This window comes from Mesoplodon mirus (assembly GCF_964341445.2).
Source record: "Mesoplodon mirus genome assembly, chromosome: 8".
NCBI lineage: Eukaryota > Metazoa > Chordata > Mammalia > Artiodactyla > Ziphiidae > Mesoplodon > Mesoplodon mirus.
In genome coordinates this window covers 84,548,424-84,565,608 of record NC_138984.1, presented here as the reverse complement: position 1 = coordinate 84,565,608, position 17,185 = coordinate 84,548,424, and the positions used below count along the sequence as shown (strand labels likewise).

At 41.1% G+C, this 17,185-nt stretch overlaps 2 protein-coding genes across 2 annotated transcripts in view; one reads left to right on the top strand and one right to left on the bottom strand.

The window, feature by feature from the left end:
• CFAP210 (cilia and flagella associated protein 210) overlaps positions 1-17,185 on the top strand; it is a 99,956-nt gene that overhangs the window by 22,158 nt on the left and 60,613 nt on the right. The window lies entirely within an intron of this gene.
• Positions 366-16,959, bottom strand: KLHL23 (kelch like family member 23; the record flags this gene model as incomplete). The annotated part of the gene is made up of 3 exons (XM_082630524.1): positions 366-1,115; positions 12,145-12,297; positions 15,732-16,959. 3 exons carry the CDS (start codon positions 16,957-16,959, stop codon positions 805-807), a joined length of 1,692 nt encoding a protein of 563 aa, XP_082486650.1. The 3' UTR covers positions 366-804.

Here is a 17,185-nt window from a genome sequence, read left to right as displayed (position 1 = left end):
TCAATTTCACATGCAGACAAGTACCTATACTTATGAATAAAGAGGATTTTCTGATATGCTTAAAGACACCTAAACTAGCAATTTACATCAAAGTTGAAAATTAAAAATAGCTCTTAGGATCAACAAATATTCAACTCTTTCCTCTGCAATTTTTCAGATTTTCCATTCTTTTAAATTTAGTTTGTAAACTCTGAATAGTAATAATCTTTTGCACAACATCTTGTATATCTCTGGTAGTCAGTAAATAAAGAATCATAACTATAAATAATACACACTACAAAGGAAAAACATTAGACTTAAGTCCATTCTAAATAATTCTAAAGGTTAAAAAATATTTTTAAGTATTGATTTTGTAGAGGTAGAGAATATTCCCTCTTTATATTTCAAATTCCTTGTTAGCTAAATGGAACCTTAATGTACACTATTACATTACATTAATGTACACTATTACACTGTCATAAGAAATATTTCACTCCACAGAATGATTTTGACCTACACCCAGTGTTGATGCTACCAGGAGAAAAAAATTCACTGCAAAGACGTTTCACCTTTTACCAAGTGTCCAGTGTTCCAGATCACCTTTGATGAGCAGAGATTAAAGGTAGTAACCCCACTGATTCAACTGTAAATATACATGTTTCTTGACCATTAATCACAGGGGGGTTGGGGTGTAGAGTGGGGGTTAGGCATGAGAATTCACCTAACGTGTGCCAGGCCACAATAACAAGTAAGACACTCCAAACCCTACATTCTTTTTCACTACACCCTGAAACAGTGATTACTTGGTCATTTCTATGGACTTAATCAAACATTATACACACAAACACACCCGTGGGACCGCATGGCACTTGGAAGATTACCCACGATTTCCCACTTATTAAGATCTGGATCATATTTCTCAATGCTCTGAAGATATGTCCCTTTTGAGTAGGAGTACCCCCCAGTGACATAAATACATCCATTCATGATGACGGCACCACACTCCATCCTCCTTTCCATCATGGGAGCGATCTCTCTCCATTCATTCTGTTCAGGGTCATAGCATTCTGTGATTGTAGTTTGTCCACCAACTAGATAGAGTTTATTTTCAAATGGAACTGAACACAATCCATATTCTATTAAAAAGAAAAAAGCATATTTCTATTAGGATAACAAGCAAAAGAGATACCTTAGGGTGGTGATAATAATGCTTTACAATTTAGCATACAAAAATAGAGTAGTTGTGACATTTTGATTCCAGCACACACTACCACAACACGGAGCCTTAAAATCCACTCCCAATCACCAGACTCAGATTACCTATTCCTGCCACTGTCTTTCAGGTTATCCCTAAACTGGCTTTGCAGGATGCCGGGAGGAACTCATCCTCCGACCACTACCCTTCCGGGAACTTCCCAGCACAGGCACCTTTTTCTCTACGCCTATGTGTAAAAGGTGGTAGCAGCAGAATCCCTCTGCCATGAAGACGTCCCAGGTAACTGGTGTACGGTCCTTCGGGTCTTAGCAGCTAACCCTGTACAGTACCTGCTGCCACAGGCGCTTGCCTCTCTCACACTGCTGGTCAAGTTAAAGACACAAGAAGTTAGAGAAATATAAGCCAGTTTAGTGGGGAACTACAGTCTGTGACCTTAAGAAGCTGTGAAAGGTGCTCAAAGGCCGAGGGCTGCCGTGTGAGGTCTGCATCCTGGGGCTGGGAGTCCACCTCTTGGGGGTCAGCTTTCCAGCCCATTTTAATTTTTTCCATTTTATCTCCCCCTCCACATCCAAACCTGCTGGCTCTTCCAGGCACCAGGATCTTTGGCAACTTCACTTCCTCTCCCTTCTTCCCAGGGCTGTGACTAGGGTAAGGCAAGTGAGGTGCCCAGAGCACAAAACAGGAGACTCTTCCACTTCCGAGCAACTCCTTCAGTTCTGTGCCTCAAGGGCACAGGTCACTTGCCTGACCCTAGTCCCAGCCCTGTTTCTTCCACGCCCTCAGTTCTTTTTTTTTTTTTTTTTTTTCTTTTTGCGGTATGCGGGCCTCTCACTGCTGTGGCCTCTCCCGTTGCGGAGCACAGGCTCCGGACGCGCAGGCTCCGGATGCGCAGGCTCAGCGGCCATGGCTCACGGGCCCAGCCGCTCCGCAGCATATGGGATCCTCCCAGACCGGGGCACGAACCTGCATCGGCAGGCGGACTCTCAACCACTGCGCCACCAGGGAGGCCCCCTCAGTTCTAATATTGCTCCCAGCCTGTGAGTGAGTTCTTTCTCTGGAAGTATCAACCATTAGATTACACTTAAATACTTCTAGCTGCAGACCTGAAGAAAGAGCAGGAGTTGTCAGTGGCACTAATACTATGGCGAATAAATGAAGATTTAGCTTGCCATTGCCGAGCTGTTCCATCTGTCTGGAACACCTTCTTTTCCCAGGTCCTTGCACAGCTACCTTCTCCATGTCATTCAGGTCTCATCTTACTCTCACCTCCTCAGAGGGCCTTCCCAGATCATCCAACCTGAAGGAGCCAGTCAGGCATCTCTACCACATCACCCTATTTTAATTCTCTCTGTAGCTCTTCTCATGATCTGTTGTGGTTCCTGTTTACAGTCTCTCTCTTCCTTCTGACAGTGCAGGAACTGTGTCCTGCCCACCACTCCACTCCCAACTGAAGGATGGCAGGTGTCTGGCATCTTGTAAGGACTCAATAAAAGTTTGTTGAATCAATGAATGAATTGTACCTTGTACCCTCTGTGCCCAAATATGCGCTCCCATTATTTCGTGGAAGAAAAGCTTATAAGGCCTTCTTTAGAAAGAAAGAATGTACAATCAGAAATGTGATTTCCCCTTTAAGTAGGGAAGACAAATTCTTATCAGTAAAGTTCTTACTATTTAGGTTTCAAAGCCTAAGGAAAAGTCTGAGAAGACTGGTATTTCTGCTTTGAGTCCCCATACTGTTGTTCTCTGGTTTCTGACATCCAAGAACAAAAGAATTCCCTACCTCTGAAAACCCATTTATTGCCTTTCAGTTATACACATGCAGAATTTTTATAGGATTTAGTTGTTTTTGAGTACTTGTGACACATTGTTTGTTTATATAAATTATGAGTCTTTCTGTCAAATGGTTATTGTGAAAATTAATGATGATTCAAAACTTTTATCAGTTGGTATAAATGATTCAACAATGAGCTTAGTAAGCTTTTCTTAAGTTATTCAAATCTCACAAAAAATCCTCAATTTGGAACTCTTATTTTAAGAGAAGTATCTCAATCTTTCTATAGCAGTAAAAATATTTAAAATAAAGTGACTCCTGGGCTCTCTATTCTGTTCCATTTATCTATGTGTCTGTTTTTGTGCCAGTACCATACTGTTTTGATTACAGGAGTTGTGTAGTATAGTCTAAAGTCTGCGATTCCTCCAGCTCTGTTCTTCTTTTTCAAGACGGTTTTGGCTATTCGGGGTCTTCTGTGCTTCCACACAAATTTTAAAATTATTTTTTCTAGTTCTGTAAAAAACACCCTTGGTATTTTTTAAATTAATTAATTAATTTATTTATTTTATTTATTTTTGGCTGCATTGGGTCTTCATTGCTGAGCGCGGGCTTTCTCTAGTTGTGGTGAGCGGGGGCTACTCTTCGTTGTGGTGTGCAAGCTTCTTCTTGTGGTGGCTTCTCGTTGCAGAGCACAGGCTATAGGGCACTTCAGTAGTTGCGGCACATGGGCTCAGTAGTTGTGGCTTGCGGGCTCTAGAGTGCAGGCTTAGTAGTTGTGACACACAGGCTTAGCTGCTCTGCAGCATGTGGGATCTTCCCAGACCAGGGCTCGAACCCGTGTCTCCTGCATTGGCAGGCAGATTCTTAACCACTGCACTACCAGGGAAGCTCTACCCTTGGTGTTTTGATAGGGATTGCGCTGAATCTGTAGATTGCCTTAGGGTAGTGTGGTCATTTTAACAATATTAATTCTTCCAATCCATGAACACAGTATGTCTTTCCATCTGTTTATAGCATCTTCAATTTCTTTCATCAGTGTCTTACAGTTTTCCGAGCACAGGTCTTTACCTCCTTAGGAAGGTTTAGTCCCAGGTATTTTATTCTTTTTGATGCAATGGTAAATGGGATTGTTTCTTTAATTTCTCTTTCTGATAGTTCATTGTTAGCATATAGAAATCCAACAGATTTCTGTATATTAATGCTGTATCCTCATGATCAATTAATCTATGGCAAAGGAGGCAAAAATATACAACGGAGAAAAGACAGTCTCTTCAACAAGTGGTGCTGGGAAACCTAGACAGCTACATGGAAAAGAATGAAATTAGAACATTTTCTCACACCATACACAAAAATAAGCTCCAAATGGATTAAAGACCTAAATGTAAGGCCAGATACTATAAAACTCTTAGAGAAAAAGACAGGCAGAACACTCTTTGACATAAACAGCAGCAAGATCTTTTTCATCCACCACTTAGAGTAATGAGAATAAAAAACAAAAATAAACAAATGGGACCTAATTAAACTTAAAAGCGTTTGCACAGCAAAGGAAACCATAAACAAGACTAAAAGACAACTCTCAGAATCAGAGAAGATATTTGCAAATCAAGCAACTGACAAAGGATCAATCTCCAAAATATACAAACAGCTCATGCAGCTCCATATAAAAAAAAAACCCAATCAAAAAATGGGCAGACAACCTAGATAGACATTTCTATAAAGAAGACATATAAATCGCCAACAAATACATGAAAAGATGCTCAAAATCACTAATTATTAGAGAAATGCAAATCAAAACTACAATGAGGTATCACCTCACACTGGTCAGAATGGCCATCATCAAGAAATCTAGAAACAATAAATGCTGGAGAGGGTGTGGAGAAAAGAGAACCCTCATGCACTATTGGTGGGAATGTAAATTGATACAGCCACTATGGACAACAGTATGGAGGTTCCTTAGAAAACTAAAAATAGAACTACTGTATGACCCAGCAATCCCACTACTGGACATATACCCAGAGAAAACCATAATTCAAAAAGACACATGCGGGCCTCCCTGGTGGCGCAGTGGTTGAGAGTCCGCCTGCCGATGCAGGGGATACGGGTTCGTGCCCCGGTCTGGGAGGATCCCATATGCCGCGGAGCGGCTGGGCCCGTGAGCCATGGCCGCTGGGCCTGCGCGTCCGGAGCCTGTGCTCCGCAGCGGGGGAGGCCACAACAGTGAGAGGCCCGCATACCGCAAAAAAAAAAAAAAAAAAAAAAGACACATGCACCCCAATGTACACTGCAGCACTATTTACAATAGCCAGGACACGGAAGCAACCTAAATGTCCATCAGCAGAGGAATGGATAAAGAATATATGGTATGTATATACAATGGAATATTAGCCATAAAAAAAGAACAAAATAATTCATTTGCAGCAACATGGATGGACCTAGAGATTGTCATACTGAGTGAAGTAAGTCAGAGAATGATGAATATTATATGATATTGCTTATATATGGAATCTTAAAAAAGGGTACAAATGAACTTATCTACAAAACAGAAATAGAGTTACAGAGTAGAAAACAAACTTATGGTTATCAGGGGGTAAGAGGGGGAGGGATAAATTGGGATATTGGGATTAACATATACATACTACTATGTGTAAAACAGATAACCAATAAGACCTACTGTATAGCACAGGGAACTCTACTGAATACTCTGTAATGGCCTATATGGGAAAAGAATCTAAAAAAGAGTGGATATATGTATATGTATCTGATTCACTTTGCTATACACCTGAAACTAACACAACATTGTAAATCAACTATACTCCAATAAATAATTTTTAAAAAAATGATAAAGCAAAGAAACCCCAGATGAACAGATAAAAAAGATGTGATATATATATATAATACACACACACACACACACACACACACACACACACACACACAGGAATAGTACTCAGCCATGAAAAAGAAATTTTGCCACTTGCAACAACATGGATGGACTTGGAGGGTATTATGCTAAGTGAAATAAGTCAGACAGAGAAAGACAAATACTGCATGGTATCACTTATATGTGGAATCTAAAAAATAAAACAAGCTAGTTAATATAACAAAAAAGAAATAGACTCACAGATATAGAGAACAAGCTAGTGGTTACCAGTGGGGAGAGGGAAGTGGTGAAGGGGCAAGATAGGGGTAGGGGATTAAGAAGTACAAACTATTATGTATAAAATAAATAGGCTACAAGGATATATTGTACAACACAGGGAATATAGCCAATACTTTATAATAACTATAGAGTATAAAAAATTTTAACTATAAAAAAAATTTAAAATTATAAATCACTATGCTGTACACCTAAAACTTATATAATATTGTACATAAACTATATCTCAATTTTTTTAAAGTATAAAAATAAATAAAGTGGGCTTCTCTGGTGGCACAGTGGTGAAGAATCCGCCTGCCAATGCAGGGGACACAGGTTCTATCCCTGGTCCAGGAACATACCACATGCTGTGGGGCAACTAAGCCCGCAAGCCACAACTACTGAGCCCACATGCCTACGGCCCGTGCTCCACAGAAAGAGACGCCACTGCAACGACAAGCCCGCGCACTGCAATGAAGAGCAGCCCCCGCTCACCGCAACTAGAGAAAGCCTGTATGCAGCAATGAAGAACCAATGCAGCCATAAACAAACAAACAAACAAACAGATAAATAAATAAATTCCTGGTAGTTTTTCCCCTGTTACCCAAATGCAACATAATGTTCTGTTATGGTCGATGGAAACTTCCTCAGCTATAAGTGCCTTTTTTCTTGTTGGTCACTCTATGCGGCTACTGATGCTAAGGGACTGTGTCTTGTTTATGGAGCCCCTAGCACTGTACACAGCAAGCAGGAAGCACTCAGCAAATATCTGCTGGACAAATGAATGAATGAACAATTTCAAGCCAAGTATGAGGAATAGCACCATCTGTCAGGGCTCAGAAGAGTTTACACACAAATATGCACTATAAATACATGGCAGTCTGTATTCAGTGTGGCATGAGTGATAGGAACAAAGCCAGCCAGGGATTCAGAGACAACCACAATATTTTCAGGTATTCAATATCCATTGAAATACTTTAAGATTTTTACCTAAGAGTTTTTTCTCACTGAAAAGACCTGTAAAGCTTATCTAATCTAACTTCCTCATTTTGCTGGAAAGTAAGACCCAAGAGCTTAAGCTGCTGCCCAAGATTACACAAGTAAATAAATAGCAGAGCCAGGAGAGAATGTTATTCCCACTGGACACAGCTCTCCACGGATTTTCCCTCTCTATCACTTACTGCTTCTCCCGGGTTCTTCACGCACTCTTCTTCCTCAGCTCATCCTTTAACTAATGCTGTTTCCCAAGATTCTGCTCACTACTGTGTTGTTGGTCCCAACCTCCCAAGGCATCTCATTCACCTCCACACATAAGTCACCATCTCTAAGCAAACAACTCACAGATCTCTGTGTTTAGCTGCATTCTTCCTCCTGAGCTGCAGAACCACACTTCCCATCGCTTGCTGGACAGCTCTTCTGAGTTATCTGACTGGTCCTTGACATTTCACTACAAAACTGAGTTCATCATCTCTCCTCTTCTCCCCTCCCACTGGTTGCTACTTCAGTGCTCCTAGTCAATCAGCCAGAGAGCCTGGAATGACTGTCAATTCCTTTCTCGTCCTCATCGCCAATGTCCAGTCACCCAAGGGAGCGATCACTACCATTCAATCAATGGTGAATCTGTAACATTCCTCGCACCTGCCTGTTTTCTACTCCTACCACTTCAGGCTTTCAGTATTTCTCACCTGGTTTATTACAATAGCTTTAGCAGATCTCCCTGCCATCTTTCTCCCAGTCTATTCTCAAAGGAGTTCTTTTCTTGAAGCTACAACTGATCACGCATCATTCTCTTGCTCTGAAAACTTTAAGCTCTCTATTTTTAAAATTCTCCAGGCTGCCATTCAAAGCCCTCCATGACATGCTCTTCAACTGAACTCTCCCATCCAGTCTCTCATCCTACCCTCTTGCATCTCATTAATATACTTTTACTCTCAGGAACTGGAATGAACCTGGAAATTTCCCTTCAGCCTTCCTTCACTGGCTAAATTTCTGCCAGAACGCTCTTCCTCAAAAACTACCTTCCTTAACTGTAGCTATTCCTTAAGGCCCAAATCATAACAGCCTATGCCTGGAAGCCTTCTAAGATTGTCAGGGTCCCCTTAATTAGACTGAAGCTCTCTCTACCCTCAATTTCAGTAGCACTTATTTGTAAGACTATCTTGTATTCCTGTTATGTATGTGTATTTACTACTAGATACTGAGTTCCTCTGGCAGTAAAATTAATCATCTTTGTGTCTTAGGTAATAACTGTCGATAGAATGGTATCTTTCCCAAGATAAGGTCTCAATAAATGTTATCTTGAATTTAATGGGATTATAGTCCCCTGTTTTTCAACTATACAAAGCAACCACCCTTCAAAGCATTAAGAAAAAAGATAACATTTAGATTACCTTTTAAAAATAACAGTAGTCATTTCTTTGTGGTCTAAGCTACATATCTATAAGGTAGACTCAAGACTGACATTTTACATTCTTCACGAGGTGCTCCTAAAATGCATAAGAGGCATAACTTGCTATAATTCAGAGGATGTGGGTCCAAATGCCTTCCAGGGCCAAGGAGATAACAGACTAGCTGAATGAACTGGGCTAGGGGTAAGAAAAACAGCAGCATGGGCCTCCCAAGTCGATGATGTGATGAGAATGGAAGAGACTGTGGTGAAACGGAGCATATAAGCCTCATCTAAAGGGAACAGCCACTACTTGGCACCACTAATTGTTGCCAGGAAGGAATATGATCCAAGGTCGCCAGATCTTGCAATTTTTCTAAAGGCCATAAATCATGATTTTTATTTGAAATCTCCTGAATTTTGAATATTGGTAACAAGCCAGTTAAAAAATATTTTGAACACTGTGAGAGCCAAATAGAAGATGCCACGTAGGGTGCTAATTTGATAACTTCGTTTCTCACATTATGTCAGGAAAATGTCCAATGTGAATCAAAATGCTCCATATGGAATTCTAATATTCATTTCTAATTGATTTTTTGATTTGCCATGGCTTTACATACTTTGGCTTAAGTCTCACTACCTTTTAAACTCTCTTTCAAGCAGTTAACAAGCTATACCCAACTTAAGTATGTTATGAGACCTTTATTTCTATATTTATTTTTAAATTAATTAATTTACTTATTTTATTTTTGGCTGCATTGGGTCTTCATTGCTGTGCACGGGCTTTCTCTAGTTGCAGTGAGTGCGGGCTTCTCTTGTCACAGAGCACGGGCTCTAAGCGCGCGGGCTTCAGTAGTTGTGGCTTGTGGGCTCTTGAGCACAGGCTCAGTAGTTGTGGCGCACGGGCTTAGTTGCTCTGCGGCATGTGGGATCTTCCCAGACCAGGGATCGAACCCATGTCCCCTGCATTGGCAGGTGGATTCTTAACCACTGAGCCACCAGAGAAGTCCCTCAAAACATTTATTTTTAAAGGAATCTCTTTATGAAATATAAATTAAGTTTGTAATGTAAACAACTGCCCTCTGATTTGTTAATCTGACTTTTCATATGTTGGATTTTCTTTGTAAAGATAAGTCAGAGAAGTTAGATCTAACTCATAAGGTTAACATGAGGATCAAATGAAGTAACAGGGCTTCCCTGGTGGCGCAGTGGTTGAGAGTCTGCCTGCCGATGCAGGGGACACGGGTTCGTGTCCCGGTCCAGGAGGATCCCACATGCCGCGGAGCGGCTGGGCCCTTGAGCCAGGGCCACTGAGCCTGCGCGTCCGGAGCCTGTGCTCCGCAACGGCAGAGGCCACAGCAGTGAGAGGCCCGCGTACCGCAAAAAAAAAAATGAAGTAACAGTGTAGTTGTTAAGAGCATGAGCTCCCAGCCAGACTGCCTGGATTTGAACCTCACAACAGCCCTAGCTAGCTGACCTTGGGCAATATATTCACTCTCTGTGTGCCTCAGTGACCTATAAAATAGTAGCAGTACCTAGCTCCCAGGATTGCCGTGAGGTTTCAAAGGATTAATACAGATAAAGTATTGGAATAGTTAGTGCCAGGTATATACTTATTGAATAAATGTTAGCTATTACAGGCATACCTTGACGATATCGCAGATTGGGTTCCAGAGCACAGTAATAAAGTGAATATCACAATAAAGCATCACACAAATTTTTTGGTTTTCCAGGGCATATAAAAATTATGTTTAGGGCTTCCTGGTGGCGCAGTGGTTGGGAGTCTGCCTGCCGGTGCAGGGGACGTGGATTCGTGCCCCAGGCCGGGCGGATCCCACATGCTGCGGAGCGGCTGGGCCCTTGAGCCATGGCCGCTGAGCCTGCGCGTCCAGAGCCTGTGCTCCGCAACGGGAGAGGCCGCAGCAGTGAGAGGCCCGCGTACCGCAAAAAAAAAAAAGTTATGTTTATACTATACTGTAGTCTATTAAGTGTGCAATGGCATATTTTTTATGTCTAAGAAAACAATGAATATACCTTAATTTCAAAATATTTTAGTGCTAAAAAATGCCAATTCAATTAAAATAGAACATCAAAGATCACTAATCACAATAACAAATGTAATAATAATGAAAAAGTTTGAAACACTGCGAGAATAACAAAAATGTGGCGAGACACAAAGTGAGCAAATGCTGTTGGAAAAATGGCACCGATAGAATTCTCAAGGCAGGGCTGCCACAAACCTTCAATTTGTAAAAAATGCAATATCTGCAAAGTACAATAAAGCGAAGTACAATAAAACAAGGTATGCCTGTACTCAGTATGACAGTTATTATTATTTTCTATTATAATTTCATTAGTTATCACAGAAAGTTGTGGGGAGTCTGGGATAATACATCTGAACTACTAGGAGACGAAAGTCTACCTCCAAGATGTCTTCAGAGCCAGGACAGCGTATGGCTGAAGTCCCTCCTTGTGTAAGTCCTGTGGTATATGGAGCCACAGCACCAGATTCAGGTGTGCTCCCCCTGAACCGTGAGATGACATATATGACGTATGGTGGAACTAGCTGCATTTGTCAAAAGTAGGAGAGCCTGTTCCCTTATGGAGAGGCAGATTGCTTATCGGTTATAGCACAGGTCAATGCAATCAAACTGCCTGACTTTGAATCCTGATCCACCACTTCCAAACTGTGTGACCTTGGCAAAGCTACTTATCCTTTCTAAGCCTTTACAAATATGTAAAACAGGGGTAAACAATACTTACAGGATTGTAGTTAGAATTTAAGGTAATATTACATGCAAAGCGCTCAGTCAGTACCTGACCTATGGAAAGTGCTCAAGAAGGTTAACTATCATTATTATTCTCAGATGGTTCAAGTTCGTGAATTCCAACTATGCTCTCCAGTGACTCACACAGAAGCCGGATGCTATATGGAAAATGATTCAGAGTAGTATGGTGATATGGTGATATGAATCTTTCCTAATGAAAAAAACCTTAATCAGATGGCTTAAACTTAACCAGGTAACTGTAACAGGTTTATCCTTCCCCCTGAGCTCTACCCAAAGAGACAAGTCAAAGAACAAAGGACACCACAGAAGGCAGGCCATTCTTTGTGGGTAGACAACTGTTAAGGCCAACACAGTTGGCCCTGCACATCACAGGAGTAAGTGCTTAATAGCTACTGAAACCCAGAAAGAACATGCTTCTAAAAAAAAAAAAATCATTTCCTGCTGAACTGAATCAACAGGTATCCTTCCCAACTATTTCATAGACTAGTGGTTTTTAACTGTCAATAAAAATTGTGTTTTATATAATGCATGTACAAAATGAAAGAAAGCATATAACTAAGGATTAGGAAACACAAAAAAAGAATCTCAGTAAAAAAAATTTATGAAGCAACTAATTCTTTTAACCACACAGGCTTAAAATATGTGTCATGTAAAGACATCAGGGAAAGTATTTGTAGATGTCATCTAGTTGGAATAAGCTAATTGTGATTATTGTTAAATGAACATGTGAATATTTTGAGCCTTTAATTATACCCATGTGTAGCCTACTACAAATTTAGCACCTTCTACTTCCAGCCCATTTTTAGCCATCTCTTATGCTGATAAGATGCATCACAACATGTACTATTTGAGACAGTAATTTGTTACCTGGATGTGGACTGGAGGTGATGAGGCTCCATTCATTGATATCTGAATTGTAGCTCTGGACCTTGTCATAGGTGCAGCTTCCTCTGTAGCCGCAGTGGCCGCCAATGACGTAGATAACTTCATGTAAGACACAGGCAGTAGCATTTCCCACGCCTGTGTGTTAATTAAAATCACATCTTCAGATTGCTCTTTCATTCGGTTTTGCAATGAATATCGGACTAAGATTATTATTGCTTTTGTTATTATTGACAGTAGATGCAAGGCATTGTGCTAGATGCTATGAAGGGCAGAAGAATAAAAAAGAAAAGAGGCTCCCTGAACCTTTTTTTAAAAGGGGTGAGACATTTACACAAATAATTAGAACACAGGGTAGAGAACTCCTTGAACGTTCAGAGCAAGGAGACACTGCTTTGACTAGGGGAATCATGGCAGGCAGTGGCAGAATTTGACCTGGGCCTTAGTAGGTAGCCTTTGGCAGGCACAGGTGAGAGGAAGCCATCCTAGGCAGAGGGAAAGGTGAGTGCTTATTGGACAATGTCACGTAGCAGAGTTTGATTCCCAGCACTTGGGCAGGGCAGGTGGCACACCTGGGGCTGTCGTGTGGGAATTAAAGCTGACGTGGTAAACTGAAGCCACACAGCAAAGGATCCTGATGCCCAACTAAGAAACATGGACTTAATTTAGCAGGACTTTTTAAGGTTTTTAAAGAGAAGAAGGGAGGGACTACAGGAGTAGAAGGGCAAGAGTCAGAAAGAGCTAGGTATTGGCCCCGGTGCGAGGTACTGAGGGCCTGACTTTAGACTGGGCCTTGAGTCGGAGGGAAGGATACCAAGGTAAGAGACACGGGCAGAAGAGATGGGCCTTGATGACTGACTGCGTCCAAGACAAACAAGACTCATCCTGAGGTCCTGAGCTCGGAAAACTGGGAAACACTGATGCCACAGAAAAATAAGGAAGAAATGGATTCAGCAGGGGAAGGAGACGTGAGGAAGAAAGATGAGGAGGCTCGTTTTAGTTGAAAATGTCAGTTTTAAGTCTTTCAACCGACTTTTTACTTAGCCTATTAGATGGGCCGGTGCAGTTCAATCTCCCTGTGCATTTCTACTCCAAAACAAAAGTGAGTTTATAAGCAGGGCAGTTATGATGAGGGGGAAAAAACGTTAGGACTTTCTAAACAGCCGAGTATTTATTTCTTCTCTGTATACCCGTCAACTAAAAAAGGAAATGAATTTGAAATTTGACTCTGCCCAATTTAGGTGCTCATTACCAGGGAAAGCTGCTAGTTCACTTTATGGCTACAAAATAAAACAAACTGGGGAACATAGTGTTATCCTTTCTAGAGACAAATGGGAAACTTAAAGTTCAGCATGAGTCCAGCCATCAGAACCAGTACTAGCAAAAAGTGCACATAACTGACAAAAGTGTTACCCTTCCCTGGGATGGTCAGATATAATCAGGAATCAAAACTTAAGTTAAAAGTATAAAACTCTGGAATTTCAGACCCAGCTGGGGAGTAGGGGAAGACTTCAGCATACGAGGGTTTTCCATTCCACTCAAGGCTAAGGCAAGAACACGTGTGGCCTTCTTTACAGTGGATACACCATTGCAGCATTTTCTTTTCAGGAAGCACTGTTTCACACATGATTTAACAACATTTCAGTAAAGTAATACATTTCAATCCTCAAAGAAATATACTCTAAACTGCAGAACCACTGAAATGGTGATCTTATCATTAAGAAACAGAGGCAGAGGGCTTCCCTGATGGCACAGTGGTTGAGAATCCGCCTGCCAATGCAGGGGACACGGGTTTGAGCCCTGGTCTGGGAAGATCCCACATGCCGCGGAGCAACTGGGCCCGTGAGCCACAACTACTGAGCCTGCGCGTCTGGAGGCTGTGCTCTGCAACAAGAGAGGCCGCAACAGCAAGAGGCCCGCGCACCGCGATGAAGAGTGGCCCCCGCTCGCCGCAACTAGAGAAAGCCCTTGCACAGAAACGAAGACCCAACACAGACAAAAAAAAAAAAAAAAAAAAAAAGTGCAGTTCCATCACATTAAAAAAAAAAAAGAAACAGAGGCAGAAATATATCCAGGTTTACAATAGCTGCTAAAATATTTGAACTTTCCTTGTGTCTTTTGTAGGAAAGGAGTCAGGACATTAAGAGCCACCCTGGGGAGAGGACTGGGGGAATTAGTAAATTGGGGGGTCAAGCTCAGGCAGAGTCAAAAACCAGAGCAGCTATCGCAGCAGGCATTAAGCCACCTTCTCCCAACCTGCCAACTACTTCGCAATCTTCGAACATGCAGGAGAGCGATTGTAATTGAATATGAAAGATATTTCTGCCCTGTCAAAGCTGACATGTTCTTCTATAAGATGTTCATGACAATAATGCCTAACACTTACTGAGTGCTTACTCTGTGCCAGGCATGGTTCTAAGCACTTCACATGAATAAACTCAATTAATCCTTTCAGAACTATGCTATGTAATATTGTGACCCCCATTGTACAGATGGCAAAACTGGGGCACAGGGAGATTAAACCATTTGCCCAAGCTCACCAGCAAGTGAGGTGAAAGTCAGGATTTGGATCCAGGCAGTTTGGCTTCAGAAGCAGCATGTCTGGTCACAAGGCCATTCTGCCTCTCAGGCTTCCTGTTCTCATCCAAGAATCACACCGGGTCAGATTCCCACACCCTCACTAGCATTAAAAAAGAAACAGAAAGGCCTGGGAAGAAACATCTGGAATAAAATGACTCAAATTTGGTAACAACGTACCAGTTTGTGCGCAACTCCCCAGCACCAATGAATAAATGTAATGAAATAAGTGAGATTCTAGCTTAACTTTTTTTACAGTGGGAGAGAAAGACAAGGCTAATTTAGTACCAAACACAGCAGAAAATACAGTGTTTATCAGACAGATGCTGAGATCCAATAGCCACTGTGTGGGCCACGTGCGGGAGGTAGGGGACCTGCCCCTCTCCTTTACCCTCTAAGACAAGACTGGAATTCCGAAGAGCAGAGGGTGTTTGTCTCTAGCTTTTGAGAGAATGTAATTTGTTACACCCTATAGGAACCAAACCTTTCAAGGTTTTAATGAAAGACCTTTTAAAAGACAGACGATCAGATGATGAGAGGAAAAAAAGCTGAATATTTAAAAGCAGAATCAAAAAGGTTCAACGTCAAGAGCAAGCAAAAAAAAAGGACAATTAAACATGAATAAAACTACCCAGCTTTCTCTCTTCATTTAGCCTTTGATTTAAATATAAATTCTTAAGACTCAAAGCAAGATGAGATTCAAAACAGGCTGTAGAATAAGAAGAATGAATTATACTGTTTTCTTATATAAATAGTATTTCTCTTCTAGCCTGGGTAGCATACTCTGATCACATAACTCAGTCAAGTTGGGGACTGCTATACTATATTTTCACTTGGAACATTCTATGTAACATTATTTGTATAAGCCACTATAGTTTCTAGGTAGCATTCCAAAGTGATAAATTCTTTTTAACGTTATCTGTGAGAGAAGTGAGAGACCCTTGACCTAACCTCAAACACCTAAAAAATACAGAATAAACACAATCTGCACTTACCTTTAATCATGTTTGCGATAGGAATCCATTTCTCTTTTAATGGATCATAGAACTCGGCCTCTTCTGCTGGAGCCCCTTTTCTGTAACCACCTAAAGCATAGACACAGCCACCCAAGGTGACTGCACAGTGGTAATACCTGGCATTGAGCATTGGCAAACCTTCTGTCCATTCATCACTTTCACTGTTATAGATCCACACTGTGTCAAGAGCTTCTATGTTATCCGTTCTGTAACCCCCAGTTACATAAATATTGGGTCCCAAACATGTAACACCATAGCTCTCCCTAGTGTAATCTGGTATTTCTGCTCCCTGGATCCAAACATTTGTCAAAGGATCCCATACGTGCACCTCTGATAAAGGATGCCAGTAATAGCCTCCAATGATATACATTGTGGCTGTGGACCTCTGAGAAATCTCTTTATGCATGGGATTCAAAGCATTGTATATGAGAGATCGGATCTTATTTTCGGTTAACAGGCAGCTTCTTTGAAGGCCCAAAGCTGTTTTTAAATACACTGGATCTATATCTATGTTGATATAGCTTAGTAGATTATACAGGCATTCAATTCGATTTTCTACATCATGAGCAGTCCACTTGATAACTGGCTCTATGACAGCTTCTTCTTTCCAAACACTGAGATTCTTTCTGGACAAGATAAAGAGGAACTTTTCAAGGCTGATTTCCAGAAATTCTTCTTGTTGCCATACTTCCTTAAACCTTGAGCATAGAATTCTTCGAGATTCCTTCTCTAGTTCTGGACACACGTGAAATTCTGCAAAGGAGTGCATTCCAATACAATTATCAATATCCAAGTGCCTTACCAAAAACTGCTCACATGCTTTCTTTACCGAAAGGAATTGTAGCAGATCTGCTGCTTCAAGCAGGCTTTGAACATTTCTTTTAGTTATCTCAATTTGGGACGTGTACGCATAATTTACAAGGCCTTCCAAGATATCATGTTGGATGCCAGAGATTTTTATTTTATTTTTAAATTTTTCTTTCATGTCAGCTGTGAACATTGCTTTAAAATAATTGCTGCAAGCAGCTAAAACAGCTCGGTGACAATGGAAGATTATGCCTGAAGGACACTGAAGGGTAATATCAGTAAATAATCCATCCAAGTAAAATGTTTTGAATGCATCCAGAAGATCCACTGGATGCGTCGAATCCTTGAAAAGGTAAATATAATCTTCTTGTCCTTTTAGAGCCATGGCTGCAATAAACATGAAACAATAAACGTTTTCAATTGTGCGCATTACCTCATAATCAATGCTAAATATTTCTGTCATTATAATGATTGATTAGCATCGAATATACAAAACTAGACTAAGTTCAGCACTCTGTCACAAACGCAAAATGTGGACACACTATTTCATAATTTATATGATGGCCAATTTCAATGCAGGGTAGCTCGGAGTCTGATATGAGGCCCCCGGATTGCTCAGGGGTCCT